The sequence below is a fragment of the Enoplosus armatus genome, chromosome 20 (genome assembly GCF_043641665.1).
Source record: "Enoplosus armatus isolate fEnoArm2 chromosome 20, fEnoArm2.hap1, whole genome shotgun sequence".
Taxonomy (NCBI): domain Eukaryota; kingdom Metazoa; phylum Chordata; class Actinopteri; order Centrarchiformes; family Enoplosidae; genus Enoplosus; species Enoplosus armatus.
In genome coordinates this window covers 18,725,588-18,745,981 of record NC_092199.1, presented here as the reverse complement: position 1 = coordinate 18,745,981, position 20,394 = coordinate 18,725,588, and the positions used below count along the sequence as shown (strand labels likewise).

The following is a 20,394-nucleotide window of genomic DNA, read 5'->3' as shown; positions in this document are numbered from 1 at the left end:
CTGAGCTCATGTTTGTAGGTCATTATTTTATTAAAACAATTCCAACAATATCAATACTGTAGAAAAAATACAACCAAGATCAACCTGCCAAAGAAAGACTTGCTAACAGTCCAAAGGGCAGACCAAGAATCTCAGTCACAGTCTACATGAGTCCACGTGCGGCGAGTTAGTCGTCCTGGGGTGCCCCCTTCAGACTGGACCTCTGCTTCTTCTGGTCCTTCTGACCCATGACACGGTACAGTTTTTTACGTGCCTCCTTCTGCCTCTTCAGCTTGGCCTCCTCCTGTTTCTCCTTCTGCTGCAGGAACTCCTTATGTTTGGCGTGCTGCGCCGTGTGGGTTTTCTTACTCTTGTGGCCGTGGATTGTGCTCAGAGCGTGGAGGAGGGCCGCCACCTAGAGGAACAGGGGCCAGGAAAAAGAATACTTAGATGGATAATGCCAGGGAGTAGTCCAAGCTCATCTTGTAGTTAAAGGAATCCACAACAAACTGGGTCTCGTTTGCACACTTTTGGCCATCATTTCTATCAGTTATGATAACATTTTAATGGAGGACTGAACACACAATACTGCTGTCAGATCAGTATAAAGCGGCAATTTGCTTGAAGTCATCAATGCTCACTCATAACTAAGACTAATGAGCTGCTGCACTGAGACAGCAGAGTCGGGTTTTACTCACCTTCCTCTCGTGGGGCTCCCTGATCACACTGGGCCTCTTGAGATCTCTGGGCACCTTTCCTTTGGGTAGTTGCTGTTTGGGTTTGCTCTTGAAGGGCAGGGCCTTCTGGAGCTCCTTGGGGATGTGGAGGGGGTTGAAGCGCCTTTGGGCTCGGACCACGGGCTGGAAAGGAAAGGGATGGATGTTCACACATCAAGTCAGGATCTATTGATATCCTGATATCATTTGTTTTTTCTATTAAATGCCAGAAAATTGTGAAAAATATAAAAAACAGCAAATCCTCACATTGAAGAAGCCTACATTTTTGAATGGCCATTAAGGGCCGAAGCAGGATATATATATATATATATATATATATATATATATATATATATGTATAGAGCGGATACGAAGGTTACGCACTGTAACGGTCCAGCAAGGAGCGAGAGGAGAGGGGGGGGAAAAAGGCAGAGCGCATAAACCAATAACCTGCACAGAAGTTCACCTCATTGAGGCCTATGATCTCTTCAGCTACGAAGAAAATGTGTTTTATTGTCGTAATTATTAAAACCGAGAGTCCCGGCACAATTTAACTACTGCTCGTTACACTCACGGGGATGTGCGGCAGCTCTCCTCCTCCTCCTCCTCATCAGTTAAATATCAGCAGAGCATGTGGCTTTTAAAAAGGGAATGGGAGATGACACTGATTGTTTTAATTCCTGTTACGCCCAAAAAAAACACCTATGATTAATTAAATCATAAATAACACAACCCCTTTGCACCTTGTGCCTTACATTGCGCGCAGATTACGCGCCGTTTAACTAGCAAAAGGGAGTTGGACACGTCCTAAATGCACTTGCGCCATGCACTATAGATCATTTTAAAAAGGGCCGTAAACCTTTTGGAAGGTGCTGCATCACCGCAGACAATACACCCCTCTTAACCCCTCATTCCTTCCTCAGCTCAGGTGTTCCGGGTATCTGTTGAGCCTACTCTACCTTGTACAGAGAGTCTGTGTTGGGTTTGTTGCGGATGCCCAGGTCATTTTTGAGCTGCCCAAGGGTCCTCATGCCCGCCCAGCTGTGCTTCTGACCGACTGGCAGCAGCAGAGAGGTGATGGGGTTGTAGAGCTGAGGAACGGACACTGGACACCAGGAGCGCAGGAACACGATGTCTACACAACAACAAGTCGCACAGGGCAAAACGTATTAACACAAGATACAACTGCAGAGGAGCCATTCAGAAGCAATACACCATTGTGAAAAGTCTTGTTACACTTTCGCCATGACTATAAAATAAAGAAAGTCATTCGTACCATATGTAAGCAGCACAGTAAAGTCTGCAAAATAACACTTAAACAGTTAAGATTCTTACCGCTCATAAGAAGGCGGTCCTCAAACGTGGCTCTGTAAGCCCCTGGCGGTGCAGACAGTGCCTTCTTGATCTGACCTCTGACCCCCGACACTGTTCGTACAGAAGCACCTTCAAATTTCGCCACCTCCAGCACCGTGTTGAACATGCCCTGTGAGCACAGAGGGGGAGAGAGTCTTAATATCATACCACGGCTTCTTCACACTGTCCTGCCTCGTCAATGGAGAACAAAGCGCTTGCGTCAAATTCAACACTGCTGCCCCTCCCACAAATACAAATAAATAGTGAAAGGTATGTTTGATCAGGGCCAAAGTTTGACTACATTTTAACTATGCTACACATCAGGTTCCAAGTCATTAAAAAAAAACAGACACTAAAGAATGTTTCTGTAGCAAATGTGGATTGTTTTGCATTATTGACCAATAACATACGTTTTAGTAATCAAAACCAAAAGAAAAACAGATGAACTGTAGACAGATAGACAGACTTTTGTTGTGATTTGGCGCTATATAAATAAAACTGAATTGAACTGAACTGAATAGACAGACGCAAATACCTTAACGAAGCAGGTGTTCTTAAAGATCTTATAGGGGTAACCGATGAGTTTGAGCTTCTTCACTATAGTCACGGACTTATCCAGGTCCAAGACCACTCCTGTGGCTGCAATACGGAAATTAGCCTGCAGAGAGAAGACAGGGGTTTATAAGTCAAACTCAACATCGCCACAAAGCCTTTATTGCATAATTCCATATGAATAACTTAGTTGAGGTTTTTTTTCCCCAGACATGAGAGTTCAATTCTAAAAACAACACATAACCTATATAGCCATCTCACCATTTGGGAAGCTGGCAATGTTCTCACTTCTATTACAACTGGAAGTGATTCACTCTCCACGACATCATTTGAAGAATCAGACGAGTGATCAAACAGTTCCCACTGATTTTAACTGCTGTAGCTAAGAGAGAATAGCTGACTTACTTTAGTTCCTGCTACTGACTGCACGGCCAGGAAGCCGCTGCCCTGTGGAGTGACGGGACCTTCAGTGAGACAAAAGGAGAGAGAGAGAGAGAATGTGTCTTCTTGTTATCGGAGAGAGCTGATAATTATCCACATGACCGCAGAAACATTTCTCAACAGTTCTGCAATAAAAGCCTCAGTTATACAGGAAGGAATGACTTCCACTGACTTTACAGAGCTAATGCTAATCACCCTTTGCCTCCATCATCTAAGATCAATACATCATTGAAGTACTTATTCACTTCTACCACTCACAGAGATGTGTTTCTCTTTGGCTGGAGAAAACATCTCTGCAGATATTCTACCATGTTGAAACGCCTGCAAAAGGAGAGCATCAAAAGCAACAGATGTCGTGCACGTAGATAACCACAGGAGTAAAACACAGCACCGTGATAGACAAATCAGGTGACAAAGCAACAGTAGAGGGCAAGTTTGGAATTATTTCTATAAGCAACTGATGGAAATGTCTTGATCAGAATAATGTCACTCTTCATTTTTTTTCACCTGAATCAGATTATTCCAGTGACTACTAGCAGTCACCAGTGTGGCGTGCTTAAACTGTGTCTTACCCCAGATGGAGGCTCCACAGTGCATGTGCTGCGGCGTGTATTTGAGCAGACGATGGCGTCCGTTGTGGTCCTCGATGTGGTAGAGGGGGATGGTCTGGAAGCGCCTCCAGCCTAACGACAGGATGAGGGGGTCCCGTGTCTTCAGGATGCGGCCGTGCCAGCGGTGTTTCTTCAGTCGCATCTGATGTACACACACACACACACACACACACACACACAGGCTTTAGATATGTGCTCACTATTCTTGAAAATGTTACCAAGACATTTCGGGATGTTTCTAGTGTCAGGGCAGAAGCAGCAACCACCCGCACACACAAAATGGCATCTGATAACAGCATCTGACGAGTATGCGAGCCGATAGCGGCCATAGATTTTATCCCATTATCTATCACGAGTTGATTATAGTTAATTCGTCACGTCATTTCTGATTCCGATTCCGATTCAGTCAATGCCCTATTCTCTCCACCACGCTGCACAGAAACTCTGATGGACCAGAGAGTCCAGACAAGCTTTTCCTGAGAGGAAACTAATGTCTCCAGTTAAAAGACAATAAATATAAATAAAATAGAAATGTGCTCTAATTGTTTGACTGTATTTGCTAAACTTGGCTGTGTCTACATGGAACGAGTCAAAAAAAGACTACTGCCAAAGTTGGGAAGGAAACATCCGTCTGCCAGGGGGCGGGTGGAAAATCTGTTGAACAACTCCACTGATTAGAAAAAATAGAAATTTGATTAAAATGTATAAACAACCGTCCAAATTGGTGTGATGATGACTTTTCATTATTAATTTTAGCTACCATCTCCAACAGGCTGACCTGGGTCAGCTGTAACACCTTAACGTGTGTTGCCACTGAGAGTGCATGAAAACGAGTTAAAGAGCAGGCAGGGAAGCGACAATAGCTAACTTAAAGTAGAATAAACTGCGGGGTAACCAGTGTTATTTTGCAGTAGACTACTGACTGGGAAAGACTGGCATGCATGAAGCCAGTTTAGAATGTGGTTCTGTCAGCCTGATTAGACTAAGTGCCAGTGTGGCGCACACCAAATCAAACATGTAGTCATATAATCCATCAGTTCTTCTATGTTATTTGGTGAAATTAACAATATCACAAGCAGCATTACTGTCTGCAGTCTTCTACACATAGAATTCACTCCTTCCTGGCATCCCTGTGCAGTTTAAATAACAACTCCCACTAGCCTAGACTAAATGGGCTACGCAAATGAGCAAATGACCCATCATTCAATTAAAGTCTACCCATTAGCTTAGTAGTGAAAAAAGCCTTAACAAGATGTAAACCAACAGGTGCTACTGGTTATGAGCAAACAAAGGGCTAATGGCAGAATATAATGAAACCAGTGCACGTACCTGCAGGTATCCCACATTGCCCTCAGCGGAGCCCAGGCCTCCGAGGATGATGGGATAATGGGGATCGAAGTTGGTGACAAACTCACAGGGCAGAGAGGAGATTTCTAATCTGACGTACATCCCTGGTCGGAAGCCTTCGTACTGCACTCTGGTCTCATCATCCACATCCTCAAACTCTGCCCTGTTCAGCTGAGGACAGAATGCAGGAAAACGTTCTCTTACAAATAAGCCATGAGCATTCGAATCTTTATCAAATGAATGAATCCCAGCAGCGGTGGTGTACTGCAAAGACCCAAACCACTCGTGGTACCTCAGCCTGCTTCTGCATCTCCTCCTTCAGGTCGTCGAAGTAAGTGGCATCTTCGTCATCGTACTCCGCATCGAATCGCTCCTTCAGCCTGCGTTTCTTCTCCAGACGCTTGTTCTTCTGGACCTCCTCATCGTCCACCTTCACCAGGCTCTCTTCAGCTTCATCATCATCATCATCCTCATCCTCACATTCATCATCATTCTGCTGGTCAAAAGGAGTACAAGACAAAACATCATCCAACTGAGAAAACTAAAAAAATGTGTTCTGTTTCAGACTCCGCATATTGGTGTTTCCAATGAGATGATTCCAAGGACAGAGAATAGCTACGAAAACACTGCTCCTTTGTTTATCCACCCCAACATACAGTGCCGTCTGTAAGGTATCTGGACAGTTTGGTACACATTGAATTGTAGATATTGCAGACCTTGCATGCAAACCAGCCAAGGGTGAAGCTGGAAAATCCTCTCATCGTCACGGTTTCATTTCCTTTCAAGAGCGCAGCCATGTAAACCCCAGCATAGCCGAGACGCTTGTCCCTTACTCACGGCATAAAGGATCACACTCAAGCTTATTTCAGGTACAAATCTGACTTCTGTAGTAGTATAACAGTACTGAAAAATGTATTCTATAGGCTATACTTAAGAACATGCAATATTGCCATGAACTCAGAACACCCAGTAAATACATACAAACAAAATTAAGTAAAAGTTCATTTCTTGAAATGCGAGCGAATTACAGTTCTGATGCCATGATTATATTCTAGTCGGACAGACGTTACCTCACATGACCACTGAAACAGTGGCACAGCTGTTTATGTCAACACAGCATCCACTACGATGCTGATATCCAAACTATATAGAAATATTGCAAAAGTAAGTAGAAAATATATATACATACATATATATATATATATATATACATACACACACACAAATTGTTAACTAAAGTTCAAATTTCAGTTTGAGGGTCAAATATAACAACAAGACTCCTACAGCGTGGTTTGGCGGGCAAGAGGGCCAATACACTGGAGAATGCCATTTGTAGCATTTTCTGGGCCAATAATGAGAAGCTCAGTTTTATCAGAATTTAGCTGAAGAAAGTTCAGTGACATCCTGTCTTTTATAGCAGCTAAACAGTTTTGGAGAGCGACTAGGTTGCTGAGATCATCGCGACGTACTGAAACATATAGCTGAGTGTCGTCCGCGTAAATATGGTAGGATATACAACCCAATGATGCATAATGTTTCAATCAGTCGGTGGAAAATGATGTAAATGATGTAAACAGGACCTACCTCAGCCTGATCCTGCTGCCTGGATTGGCTCTTGTGGACTTCTCCTGTTTCCAAATCCTCAAAGTCCCCATACAGCTCCTCTAGACGCAGCGAAACAACAAAAGTCTGCGTGTTAAGGTCGTTTGTGTGTTTCAACAGCCAGAAACTAAACCATGAAAGGAGCTCAGCTACACCAGTATGCCTCTTAACTCAATGTCCAAATCGCTCGACCATGTAAAGCAACTCTCACGTGTCTGTTACTATAATAATAATAATAATAATAATAATAATTCAGTATTTTTTCCACCATAAGTCTAAAGTTCAGATCAGAGTGTTGGCTGAGTGGTTCTCCTCTCTTACCGTCCTCCTTCAGCAGTGTGGCAGCATCTTGGCCCTCCTCCCACTTCCCTGTCACAAAGCAGTCCCTGATGGAGTTTAGCATCTGGAAAAACAAATGTCCAAGTTTCATTTCAACATCAATACTTCTGACAGCACGTTAGGAACTCAAAGACACTAACTGTCCCAGTAACAGCAGCGTATTAGTAACCACCGTACCTCCTCCAAGTCCCAGTTGTGGGAGGAGTCGGGGTCGAAGCGGGAGCAGTCGAGAGCATTTGCTTGGAACCTTTTGCTTGTCTGAGGGCGGCTGACTCGAAACAGGCCCCCCAGCTCCTCCTCCTCCTCGGAATCACCTGCCTCCACAACTGAAAACAAAAATGATGATTGTCAAGACGCCAAAATCAGAAATACTTTATTGATCCCGGGGGGGGAAATTATACACCAAAAATATAGCTCTATAGTTTCCATTTGTCACGTGCGCACTCAGACTACCTGAACCATAAACCAGTTTTCTCAGATTGGGGGCAGCTTCTTGTTGCCGTAGAAACGCCTCTGATGCTTTCTGCTGCAGACCCTCCTTCCACCTCAGAGCCCCTGTGGACAGAAACAGGAGATAGAAATCAACCAAGAGAACTGAACCTCCTGATGCTACCTTCAGTGTCAGATGGAGTCCGCCCAGTTGTGCTTGATGAACTTTGACCCTCACATTTTAAACCATCGTGGCGATCTGAACATCGACCATCCCATGACAAATGGGCAAACTCCAGAGATCATGTCATAGGATTTAAAGTTTTCTCACCTACTGCTCTCAACGTCAAGACAGACTTTAATACTTCCTCGGAAATGCTTAATGATTTACAATAAAAGAAAAACTACACTGAAATGAAAGGAGAAAAAAAAAACTACTCATTCAGCTTTAAAGTGAAAACAAAAAAACATCACTGATAGTGATGCTACAGGAATGAGTGCTAAAACCCGGAAATTAGTTGTACTTCTGGTTCCCTCGTCTGGAAGCCAATGGTTTTTTTTGAATGGGTCTTTGGTTAGATGCCTGAAATAAGGTCTGTGGTTAACACAAGTTTGAGAGGTTTTCATGTTTTGTTCTACGACATAAAATACGTCAGTAGATACCCCCCCCCCCACTCATGAATTTGGAAGCTTTTATGTGTCTTAAAAAAGACAATTGCTAACAAGCGGCTAAATGAGACTACAGAGGTTTTCGGGGACATCAATGTCTTGATGCCGAACACGGAAAGTCATCTACTCACTAGTCCGCCTTTACAGCCTCGTTGTGTTTATACTCTATATCTACATCTATCTATATTCTCTTCAAAGTGAAGCTTAGCGGTGGTGACACTGAAGTAATGCGACCGTGGTGGAGTTCCTTTATAGCCTAAAGGTTAACTGGTACTTCGGATAAACTGATCCTAGGTATTTGAACCGGCATCAAAACAGAAAAAGTCGGATTAGTGCAACCCTTTCCACAAACTAACACTAAAATGAAACTAAAAAGCAGATTTTAGATTCAACGGCGTATTTACCCTGCTCTTCTTCCTCCTCCTCCTCCTCTTCCTCCTCGTCATCACTCGCTGTTTGTTTCTTCACTGCGGCATCAGCTGCATCATCCTCCTCTTCCGCCGATTCATCTCCTGACTCTTCTTCATCATCACTCTCTTCCTCATCCTCTTCAGAACAGTGTCCAGAGTCTCCTGCTCTCCCGGCCTCCCCCTCTTCTTCACTCTCCTCCTCACTCATCTCCAGGTCGTCTTCACTGTCAGCAAACACCGGCGCCTCAGCGACTTCCTCCCTCTCCTCGAGTCTCTGCTTCTTCACGGGCAGACAGACGTCTGTTACATTCCCTTCTGTCTTGTCGGATTCGGCTCTTGCCTCTTTGAGAAATGTTGACAGGTTATCCTCCTCTTCCTGCTCCTCCTGGTCACTGTCATCATCCTCATCATCACTGCAACCGCTGGCATCATTGTCCTCCTCCTCCTCCTCGTCCTCCTCAGTGAAGATCACCTTCCTCCTCTTTCTCTGGCTGTTAGGATCCCAGATGAGCTTCTCCTGAGGGCCCTCCTGCTCTCTAAACACACACACACACACCAAGAAGAGTTTACATTATCTGCAGATCGTAGAACAGATTTGCAAAATTGTAGTCATCAATTCCTACTCAGAGTTGTGTTTTGTTTCTGTGGTTGTGTTTACGTCCTATATGGTAGTTAGATACACAAAGGATCATCCATATCGAGATGCTCAAGGTCACCTCTTCCATCCAAATACACTCAGTGGCCACTTTATCAGGTACAGCTTTCTAATACTGCTCCACGTTGACATGGCAGCATCACACTGCTGCTGCAGATGTGACGTGACGCGTTATCCTGTAGGAAGCAGCTCTTTTTAGCAGCTAAATGCTCCACTATGTTCAGCAGGATGAAAGCTGAAATACTGGATTGATAGTGGACTTTTGATACTGATACCTCAATTATTTGAGAGTTTTAAGAATGTCTGTCCCTAATGATCTGAAAGGTGAGCATATTATTGTCCCCGATGTCCCTCACATCTGTAGTTGTACAAAAGAAGTGAAGAGAAAGAGACTGCAGCTGGGAGGTGTCTCTCACCCGCTCTGCTCGTCGATGTCTGTGGGGTCCAGGGTGGCAGAACCACTGAACAGAGACACCTTACTGGCAGCCATCTTGGCATCCAGGGTGGCATGCGTGTCGATGAGAGACTGGACCAGCTCTGTAGTGGGCCGCACCTCTTCCTGTGTCGGGGGGGGGAAGAGGAGTATACTTCACACCAGGTACACGTTTAATTCAGATGAAGAAAAATGCACTCCCACGCCAAGCGCACACACACAGACACACACACACAGACACACACGGACCTGCTGTTGATTGACGTGGTTCGCAGGAAGGTCAATATACACAGCATCCTTGTCATACACGACCCCCCCGACCCCGGCCATGGGTGCATAGAGCAGGCGCTCCTTCTCGTTCAGCGCTCTCTTCTTCTGAGCGCCTGGCAGCGGACACGGGTCTGGCAGGAAGTTCACGTCCGCCACCTGAAAGTCTCCGACACCTGCAGAGAGTAACACAGCGCAATACATTAATGTAAATGTTTCCAGGGAATTACATGAATAATATATGAAGCGTAACAGGCACTTTTAAAAGGCACTATATGCTTACGCACCTGGGATATGGACCTGGCCTTTGTTTTTCAAATATGTCCCTCGCAGGTAGCCGTAGAGTGACACTGTCCGGTCACACTTGGGGTCTGTCCTCACCCTCTCAGGGTCGGTCAAATCCTCCATACTGTTTGAATGCAGAAAAGAGAATGATGATTGAGTGAGTCCAAAGCAAAAGCACGCAAGTACACTCTGATAAAAAAATGATATCATTGACACATTAACTGCCCCTTCAAAATAAAAATCAAAAACATCAAGAGCCCTGGATCTGACACATCTAAATGAAACCCATCCACTATCCAAACTTCTGTCTCTCTCTGGTAATCCACATGACCTCTGCTGTCTCAGTCTGTGTATTGGAAGTAAGCTGGACGCAACATGAATATTCAGAGGCAGTAACTCCACTGCTCAGAACAAATGAAGCTACAACATTCACTCCGTTTGTGTTCCGCAGACTGATATTCTAACACTTGGCATCTTTGGCTGTCAAGCGTTAAGACATTTGAATTCAAACAAAACACACAAAGATCACATTTGTGCTTTTCAACACCTCTGGTTGAATTTTAACGTATAAGAATTCATTTTTATCCATACCATGGTATTGTGTATTGCATGGTGGGTACAGTCTAAACCAGTGCGCCTCGCTGTGAAGGGCCTCTTCTTAAACTGTCGCTGCATCCCAATTCAGTCCTACCGTTACCAAACAAGTCATTAGGGGTCAATAGGGTCTGTCTCATTCCAATGGCCTTCATTAACACAAAACTGAATAGAATATTTGAACTTTGGAACAGTATCAAAAATTAAGATTTCTCATTAAAATGAGTGCTGGTTGGTTGGAGGATCAGATACACGCCGAATTAAACACTGACTTATAACACTGTTAATTCACCATTTATCGTGTGTGTGTGTGTTTGAGTGTTTTGGCCACTACCAAAGTAACTACCCGGTTTGCTGCTTCCTGTTTCGGTGCTGGAGAGAGCACACGCATTTGTTGTTGATTTTATCGGAATGTCAAGGGGAGGAAAAGACCGACTGAAGACGGCTCGGACTGAGTTTTAAGACCACCTTACAAGAAGACGGGAGCGCGCCACAACTCCAGCAGAACTCTTATGATTTTATTCCCACATTGGAAATTTTCTGCGTTTGAAAAGGTGTTTGGTGTGAACAATATGTAAAACAAACAGGCTGCAACTCCACGAGGAGTTGGTGGATCATTGTTCTCTTTCACTTAAATCTTCACATCATCTATCCACAGTACGCAAATACTGTAAATCTGCTGCAAACAAATGGGGCAAACTACTGTTAACGGATCATTTTGATGAAAATAAAGTCATGTCAGGAGTATGCCGTCTCAGGTTATCACTCACCGGTCAACCAGCACGTAAGGGTGGGAGGTCTGCCACACCAGAGGACGAAACTTCATGACCGAGATGAAGCGGCCAAGGTTCTTCACTTCCTGAGTCTGATATTCACCGAAAACCATACCAGACAGATAGAACAGCTTGGCCCCCTAACAGGTTCAAAGACAAAATGCAAGCACAGGTAAACAGCCTTTTATTTCATGATTAAACTGCCACTGTCAAGCTATAGTTTCAAGATTTCAAGATCCTGCATATGAGCAAAGGGTTGTGTTGTGTTGTGTTTACCTGGTAGACCTCAGTCCAGAAGCGATGTTTGAGGTTTTTCTTGGTCTTCCTCAGTGTCTTGTTGTTCTTGAATGAATCCAGGTGAGTCAGCACACCCATGATACGGGGGAAGCCGTGCACCTGACAGATGTTGAGAAACTCGAAAGTCTCCATCTCAAAGCCAAAGCTGGCATCAATCAACATCAAAACCTGGGAGGGGGGAAAAAAAACCCCAATGCATTTAATTTAATTTAGCAAATAATACTTAGTTATAGTACTGGATTATAACAATGTGCCATTCTGTTTACAAAAGCTTAGAGGCATTTATCAGTCTAATGAACTAACAGACTAACCGTTAGCAAGCCTTGTGGACTCAGTGAAATGAACATTTATCAAATGTGCTCACCAGGTCAGCTACTTTTGCGAGGTCGATCATTGTATTGATGTCATTGTTACACTCCATGAAAGTGAGGCGGCGCTTCTTACCTAAAGAATACAAAAAGTAGTCACTTATCAAACACAAAAAAAATAAAATAATGAAACATAACGATTAAAAAACCCATCGGTGCACAGATGGCCATAAATATATCGACTATTGCATGATGTCTCATTAGTTCCAAAATATATGGAATACATGGGGTAGTAGTACTACATGGGGCCCATCTACTATATAAGAAATCAGTGGCCAAACTCACCAGAGACGATGGTTACAGGTCCACATATGTCTCCGAGCTTCTGACGGGTGAAGTTTTTGATCAGGCAACGGATAAGTGTGCTTTTTCCCACCTTGGGGGGCCCAACTACAACAATCACAACAGGAGGGGGTTCCAGGGGAGTCCGGTTTACAAGGGGGATGTGATGTTTTTTGGCCTTTATGTCCTGGGCCCTAAAGAAAAATACACACGGAGTAGTTTCACACTGTTTCTTTCATTATTCACATTTTCATTTGTTGACTATACTGGAATTGACGTTATTATTGGTTATTCTTACTTTAGATTCATTCATTAAATGGTATTATGTCAAACTGGTGTCATCGGGACTGACCTGTGGAAGGTCTTGGCCATGCGCACCGCGGACTGAACCGCGAACGCTTTGGGATTGCGTTTCCGTGCATCCTCCTCTGTGGAGCCTCCTTGCTTCTTGAGCTTCTTCCTCTCTGCCTTCGGCCCACTGTGCTTCTGCTGATGTCGCTTCTGTTCCTTAACTTTCCCGTCCATCCTGTCCACTAAAGCACAAACTATTTCACGTGTGGGTGTGTCCTCACAGAGACTGGGCAGGACAGACCCCAATGAAATTATGATCACCTAAAATGTACCAGCAAAGGAATAGTTTACAAAATGGGTATTACCATGCAATGATAACAACTGACAGAAATAACAGATATGATGTTCACTGTGATAGAATGGAACAAGTTTCAAGTCTCTGCAGTAGATCTTTATACTGCGGGGCATCCCGTCATAAATCAAGTCACTTTCTGACCTCACCCCTTTTTGATTTGAACAAATGTTTCCTACACGTGAACCTGTTGTATATGATAGAGTGACCAACCATTCATCACCTAATTTGCCTATTTATTTAATTTGGACCAATATTGAAATTGTGGACATCCTTGTTTGTAAATCAGAGAGGCATACTGCTCTGTTTATTGTTGTCTCAATGGCTGGTCATTCTGGGAAATTCAGTTCAGCTAAGGGACAAGGTTGATCTGATTCTCACCGTTGATTCTGCTGAACATCTTCTTCCAAAACTCAAATATCTGACTTTCTACGCCTGGGTTGTCATTTGAAGTGGAGAGGTGCCACTGAAATTGTGGTGGGGGTGTCTGGGGAACACTTCACACACAATAAAAACTAACTGTTGTATAATGGAGAATCAGAATCAGACACTATTTATTGCCAAGTAACATACATTACAAGGAATTTGCAGCCACAACTAACGATTCAGCCAAACACCAGGAGCTGTTCGATGACTTGGCTTCGCAATAATGATGATTACACTAACACAATACGCGTTATGTGTCAATAGTGTCGTAGCTAAGTAAGCTAAGCTAAGACGCAACTCTATTTGGGTGCTCTTTAGCATTCAGTTTGTTATACTGCTAGAAAAAATAAAAGGAAATGTAAATGACCAGGACTATATATTCCGACTAGCTTGTCGTTATGTGGGGACGCATTAAGCGTTGTTTTATGCTGTTTGGGTGTTAAAGAGACGAGTGGGGGACCATAACGGCTTCAAGCTAGCAGTCTGCGTAGTTTACTTTTAATAACGCCAGTTGTGTTTCTCTGCCTGCAGGAGCAGAAGCTAACGTTAGCTACAGCTGCACACGTCTGTTAAACTTTCATAAAACGAGTGAAAATATCAGTCACGATACCTGAAGGTAAGCCTGCCGTAGTCTGGCCCCAGTCACAGCCAGTTAGTTCTCTTCAGTTCTCACATGTGTAGCGTGACCTCCGGCCCGGAAGTGTACGGACGTGTCACTTTGTAGTAAAAACGAGTGGAAACAAAAATTCTTAAAACAAAGGGTTCCGCACAGTGAAGAGCACGCTGCAGAGCCTCCACCATGGCGCCCCCTGTAGGCGTGTCCTCTCCTTGCCTTTTTTTTTTTTTTTTTTTTTTTTTTTTACAAAAAGAACAGCAGAGGGCTGCAATGTCATGTTTTGAAGTGAAAGAAGGTGAAAGGTGAGGAGTTGATAACACAGAGGATATACTGAAACATAAAACCAACGTGGCTGACGGTAGTGCGCTTTGGTGAAAGAGAAGTTTACAGCACTCTTTAATGTCTTGAATGGAGACCTAAAGGGAAAATGGAAAATGGACAAAAAAATTAGACCATAAAAAGATCTGTGAACAAAGATGAGAGAGAGAAGATATATGACGAACAATAAAACAAAAAAAAAGTATGGGAGATGAATCCCAGGAGGAATACATGGGGGGAAAAAAAGAGGAGATGAAAGGTGCAAAGAGAAAGGGGACATTGAGAAGTTGTATAGTGAAATGTCTTGAACCACCTTGTGTGAATGTTTAATGGTTCATCTGGTTGGCAGGCCTTCACAGGGACTGTGGGCCAGAGCCAAGGTGATACATCTGACAACCCCTGCTGTGGCCTCAAAGCTTCACAGCCACAAATCCAGTGCTTCTTTCGCTTCTTTAATACTTTGGCATTCACATTTGAGCTTTATTTCTCACAACTGGGCACTCTTAAACTAAAAAAAACCAAAAAAAAACCTGTGAAAGTAGACATGGAGTCAATGGCGCTATTAAACTCCTAAAGTATCCTACTGTTGGGAAACAAAAGCATCACTGTGCTACACTGGACCCACATTCGTTTTGAATTTAAAAAAAAAAAAAAGTATAAACATTTATTTCACACACCCACTTACGGCACAGAACTGGAGTTTTCAGTTCAACCAGAGCTGCAGTAGAGATTTCGTACCACTTGATGGTGCCAGCGCACAAATTACATTCCTGAGCAGCTGTATGGACAGGATTCATCACCACAGCTAAATAATCACAAAAGAGATGTAACATTGCGAGTGTGACAAAGGACATAGCAATGAAAAAAAATAGCCATCGTAGTGCCAGCGAAGATGGTGCTGGAAAAATACTTTCCGTCCAATGTTTGATGTTTGACAAGCCCACCAACTTGAACCTGAGTACTTCACCTCAAATCTTACGCATTATCCATCATAATTACAATCACTGTCGTCGTCATGATCGTCCTCGTCTTCTTTATTGTCATCATTGACATCATTAGCGTCATATTATGAAGAGTCCACTAAAGCCCGAGCTGTCCTCCCTGGCTTTCAAAGGCTTTGAACTTCGTCAAGTGCTTGTTGTCTTTCCTATGATCCATTTTCACCATCCTCCTAATAACATTAGTACTGTTATAATCATCTGGTTTGCTACATCTGGCGTTTAACCCCCACCCTGCCTGAAAGAAATGCTCATGACACTGGGCCAGAGCCGATCTATTGGCGGTGCATTAGGGGCTGCTCGCCAGCATTTAATGTACGTCAGTGATCTTTCTTTCACAATCAGCAACATTTCCTTTTCTTTAAATGTTCTTTTTCAGCCATGCTACGTTGTGCTGATTTTGACTTTATACAAAATAAAGTAATTGTAAGTAATTGAGTGACATGGCTGCTAAAATCAAAGAGGAAATCTTACTAGCAAAAGCCACATTTTCTGCAGAAAATGTATGTGTGCTCGCAGCTGAAACGTTTTAAAAAAGTTTAGTCTTTTGCGCTCTTTGAATTATCTTTGTGTGTATCAGTAATAGCCAGTGAGTGTGTACCTGATGTTGAGCACTGAAAGGAGTTGAAGTGGTAGTTTCAATAGAATCAGTGAAAGGACTTGAAAAAGCGTTGAAAGGACTACATTTCGGTTAAAGTTTGAGTGCTGAGTGAAGTTAAAGTACCAGTTTAAGTGAAAGTGACAAAAAGGAGCTGGAAATGTCAATTGAAGTGAAGATCTGAAAGGAGTTGGTTTCAGTTCAAGTGAAAAAACTGAGGGCAGATGTCAGTGCCATTTAAAGAGCAGCAGTGAAAGGTAATGGCAGAAGAGTAAGTGATGAAGGCAGTTGAAGTGTCACACGAAGTGTAAATCTTAAAACGAGCTGAGGGTCAGTTAAAGCGTAAAAAAATGTCGACGTGTATGCCACGTAGGCGCTAAAAGCATTTGAACTGTCAATTGAAAAGTAGGCGATGAATGGAAGGAGCTCATTTTTCCGGAACCCCTAATGATGTATGTCGTTTTCATTTTTACCGCTTACATGCCTTAATGAATTTTAAATTTTAAAGCTTGTTTATTTTCAAATGCTTAAAACAAAGAATGTGATTCATAAAATCTACATTTGGGTAAATAAACAACATTTAGCAAGATAATGGACATATTAAACTGCTTGGGGGCCATGTTAACGGCTATATAATACACCCGGTGGTCATCTAGAATTCATTGTACAACAGTTGTGTACTTAACTTGTTTAATGTCTATACCAGCTGCATTTCAGCTTACATATTACTCACGCAACCCACAAAGTGTCTTTTTTACTGTCCAACATGGTGGTTCAGAGCTCATAGGGATTTGGTCAAATGTACTCGTCAAAGGATTAAAATATGTGGAAATATGAAAACTGTGGCCTAAAGAATTAGATCTGATATGATATGACTTGTAAGTTGCTTGACCTTGCGGAACTTGTTGCAGGGGCTTGACCTGGTTCATTCTTGCTTGTGATGAAATACCCAGAAACAAACAAAAACCCCTGAAACACTGGTGATAGTGCCACTATTGGAATGTTATAGAATTAAAATAAATATCCCTTTGCTTCACTACAGAACATACCTCTAAATCTTCAACTAGGTCAGTGTGCGTGGGATAAACTCTTTAGAAAAAAGCTCGTTAAAGTGACGAGAAGAGGATGATTTATTTCTAGTTTACTTAGAATTCATCTCAACACCTTAGGGAGCATTAAAACCCCATTGCGTAAAACACAAACACTCACACAGGCAGATACTCACATACATATGACTTTTTTCTCTCCAAAATGAGACGTCCACCATAAAAAAACGTGACTCCAGATGATGCTATAAGGGTGCAATTATGTTTTGAATCTTTTGTAATTTTAAGTTTTATTGAGTTTTATTACTTGTGTCCACCAATGAACATTTACGGAGCGTTATTATAGCGAGGTTGTAAAAAAATGTTGGTGGGGGTCTGGAACGTATCTAAGGCACCGCCATTCCCAAGGTCTTCCCCACGGGACTCCCTATGTTTTAAATATTTGAACGGATGAGGACAATCCAAAGCCCTGACCCTTTTCAAGCAGCATCACAAAATCTGAAGCAGCTCTATAAAACAGGATTCACGCTCAACACTGTTTGTGTGTCAAACATCCGCTGAAGAGTCAGAGACTTTCTAGAGTGAGAACCAAAGAAGGTTAAGAAGATGGATGGAGGGATGCAAGGGGAGGGTGGAGGATGAGAGAGGGAAGAAGGGTGGAATGATGGATAATATAAAGAGTACGGTCTAGACCTGCTCTATATGCAAAGTGCCCTGTGATTACTTCCGTTATGATTTAGCGCTTATATAGATAAAACTGAAATGAATTGAATTGATAACGGGAGGTGGGAATGTATCCATTCTTCCCTCCAAAGAAAACATAAATCCATATGTCTGTCCATACAGACAGAACTGATTTAATAGGGGTTTACTGTAAAAGCAGCAGCCATTCTGCATCTGCAAAACTATTTTTTCTACTTTTATGTTTCTAAATTTCTACCATTTCAAAAAGCTGAGTATTTGTCTGACTTCGCATATTAAGTAAAATAGCCACTGCATCAGTCCAACTGACAGATGATCGGTTAAGAGATATGAAAGATATGAAAATTGTAGGTGTTGTATTGCATGATTTTACAGCTGCTTCCAATATTACTCTTACATTACTTAAATGTTGCTGAAATTATCATGGATGAATACTTATTTCTGCAATAGGACACATATTGTTTTCTTTATTGTAAAATGTTTAAAACGTGGTGTACCTCAAGGAAGTTGTCTTGGACCACTTTTGTACACCATTTTCAAAGCCCATATCTTAATATATGCTGACGATTCAACAGTTTACATGTTGCACCCACAGTTCAGAGTTCAATTCTGTTTCAAATTGGAAGTTGAAATCAGTGGTTCAGTGCATACGTTGGAAGACACTAGCGTTTAATGCGTCTAAAACAAAATAGCATTGTATAAACAAATCACTCTTTATAGCAGCTAAAATAGATTTGTATAGAAACAATGCTCTGTTAGTGAGTTTCCAGACATTGTTTAGGTGTCTGGCCCACAACTTTACTGCTTTGGTTTAGCAGGCAGCTAGTTTTCAGTGAAAAAGCTATAAAAACTGTGCTTGGCAGCAAACAGCAGACAGACACAGTTAAAGACTAGCTGGTGAACATAGTGGCGTTAAGAGCCAGATATTTCCCTCAGGAGTTGGTGTAGATCAAAAAGACTAAAAGAGAGTGAATATTAGACTTACATTCATCAGGTGACACGAACACCACTCCAAACGAACGATAATGCAGTTCTGTAGCTGCTGGATGTGGAAATAAGCACCTGAACAAGTTCAACGAATCAACTTAAAAAGGGTAATAATATGTCAATGTTGTGTTCGCAACTTGTTTCTGCTGCCCCCAAGTGGACAAAACAAAAAAAACAATTATTGCTGGTTTAAATACAAAACCAACTTGGACTTCTAAGTGTTGTTAATCAACCAGGTTGAAGAAGCCAAGATCAAATGAAACATTACGTATATCATATGAATGTTGCGGGTGAATGTTTGTTGAGTTAATGTTCAGGAGTGTAGCTGTTGCATACTATTATTATTATTGTCAGTATAGACTGAGTTGCGTAAAAGTGGTGTCAATTTGTTTTGTCACTATTCATATTTTTATATGTACCCCGGGAAGAATAACTGCTGTGATACAGCAGCAAACGGGGATCCAAATAACTAACCAACGCTCGTGTTCCCCTCAGCTCTCGAAGGCTTGTCAGCCTGTTTTAGCTCACGGCTGTGGTTTTATCACGGCCCCGCAAACTCAACTTCCCATCAGCCTCGTTTCCACCAGCAGCAGGCAGCTCAGAGGGCTGAACGGCTTCAACACTGTCTGTATTTACAAGAGGGGCCTTTGATTAAGTTAGCTCGTATCAGATAAATGACTAACACGTAAGTGGATTACAGTAATCTAACATTCATTTCTATGACAGGTCAGTAGTGGCCAATATATGTTTTTTTTTATACCAGAAATAACCACAAACAAACAGCTGATATTTCGTTTTTGTTACATCTGCTGTATAATGTGAGACATTCATCTGTACTGTACAAGCAGTTCATAGGGAGTTTCCGTCTGTCTGTGGGTGTATGAGAGTGGTCGTCATAAAACAAAAAAAAAAAAGGCCCAGCTCTTCCTGCATATACCCTAAGGACTGACTGACTGACTGACTGGATTCTTGGCTTGTGATGGAACCGTTCACTACAGAAAGAAAAGGAAGAATCGAATCAATCAATTCTAACTGAAAAAACTGACACTGTGACTTCTATAGCAGACAGCTGCTTTTTCTGCGTTGTGTCTTTCTGTTAGAGATGACGTTCAAATCTCCATTTGAAACAGAATATCTGCCAAACGGTGTTGAATGTCGCCCTGCTTTTACAACTGTCTGGATGCAGGGGAATGGGTTAGGTTAGGATATATCGTTCTCTTTTTGCCGAATTGTTCGTTCATTTTTTCAGGTCAGTGCAGATCCCGGCTTTGCCTGCGTTCTTCTTCAGAACCGGCGCCCATCAGCGCATTCGATTATGCGGTTGTTCTCCATTCTTTGCGATTCATCTTTAACGTTCTGAATCACTGGGAGAGGCACCTGGCTGGATGTCCACCGGCGTATTGTGTCACATCATTTACTCCCCTCACCGGGTTCATTCTCACGGACAGAAACCTGGCCGGAGTAGGTTATTGACTCCGCGTCGACAGACCGCATAAGCTGTGAATGGGTAGGACTTTTTGTTACGGTTTACCAGTGGCCTCGAACCTGCCAAGACACAACGGCTCACCTCCTGGGCTGTCCAGTGGGATATCTGCCGGTTCCAGCGTTCCCTCTGGAGTGGAGAGCGTGGAATGTGGCCTCACAGATCGTCTTCGTCA

At 42.7% G+C, this 20,394-nt stretch overlaps 1 protein-coding gene across 1 annotated transcript; it reads right to left on the bottom strand.

Moving 5' to 3' along the window:
• Positions 1-6: 6 nt before the first annotated feature.
• On the bottom strand, positions 7-14,107 carry bms1 (BMS1 ribosome biogenesis factor). The gene is made up of 23 exons (XM_070926976.1): positions 14,082-14,107; positions 12,755-13,014; positions 12,406-12,596; positions 12,117-12,196; positions 11,732-11,920; positions 11,453-11,595; positions 10,091-10,212; positions 9,786-9,979; positions 9,520-9,662; positions 8,443-8,984; positions 7,394-7,495; positions 7,118-7,266; positions 6,923-7,004; positions 6,584-6,663; positions 5,292-5,495; positions 4,982-5,170; positions 3,614-3,794; positions 3,006-3,064; positions 2,584-2,706; positions 2,031-2,178; positions 1,655-1,830; positions 678-839; positions 7-394 (listed from the first exon to the last, which is right to left on the bottom strand). The coding sequence occupies exons 2-23, from the start codon at positions 12,925-12,927 to the stop codon at positions 167-169; spliced, it is 3,660 nt and encodes a 1,219-aa protein (XP_070783077.1). The 5' UTR covers positions 12,928-13,014; positions 14,082-14,107; the 3' UTR covers positions 7-166.
• Positions 14,108-20,394: the final 6,287 nt, after the last annotated feature.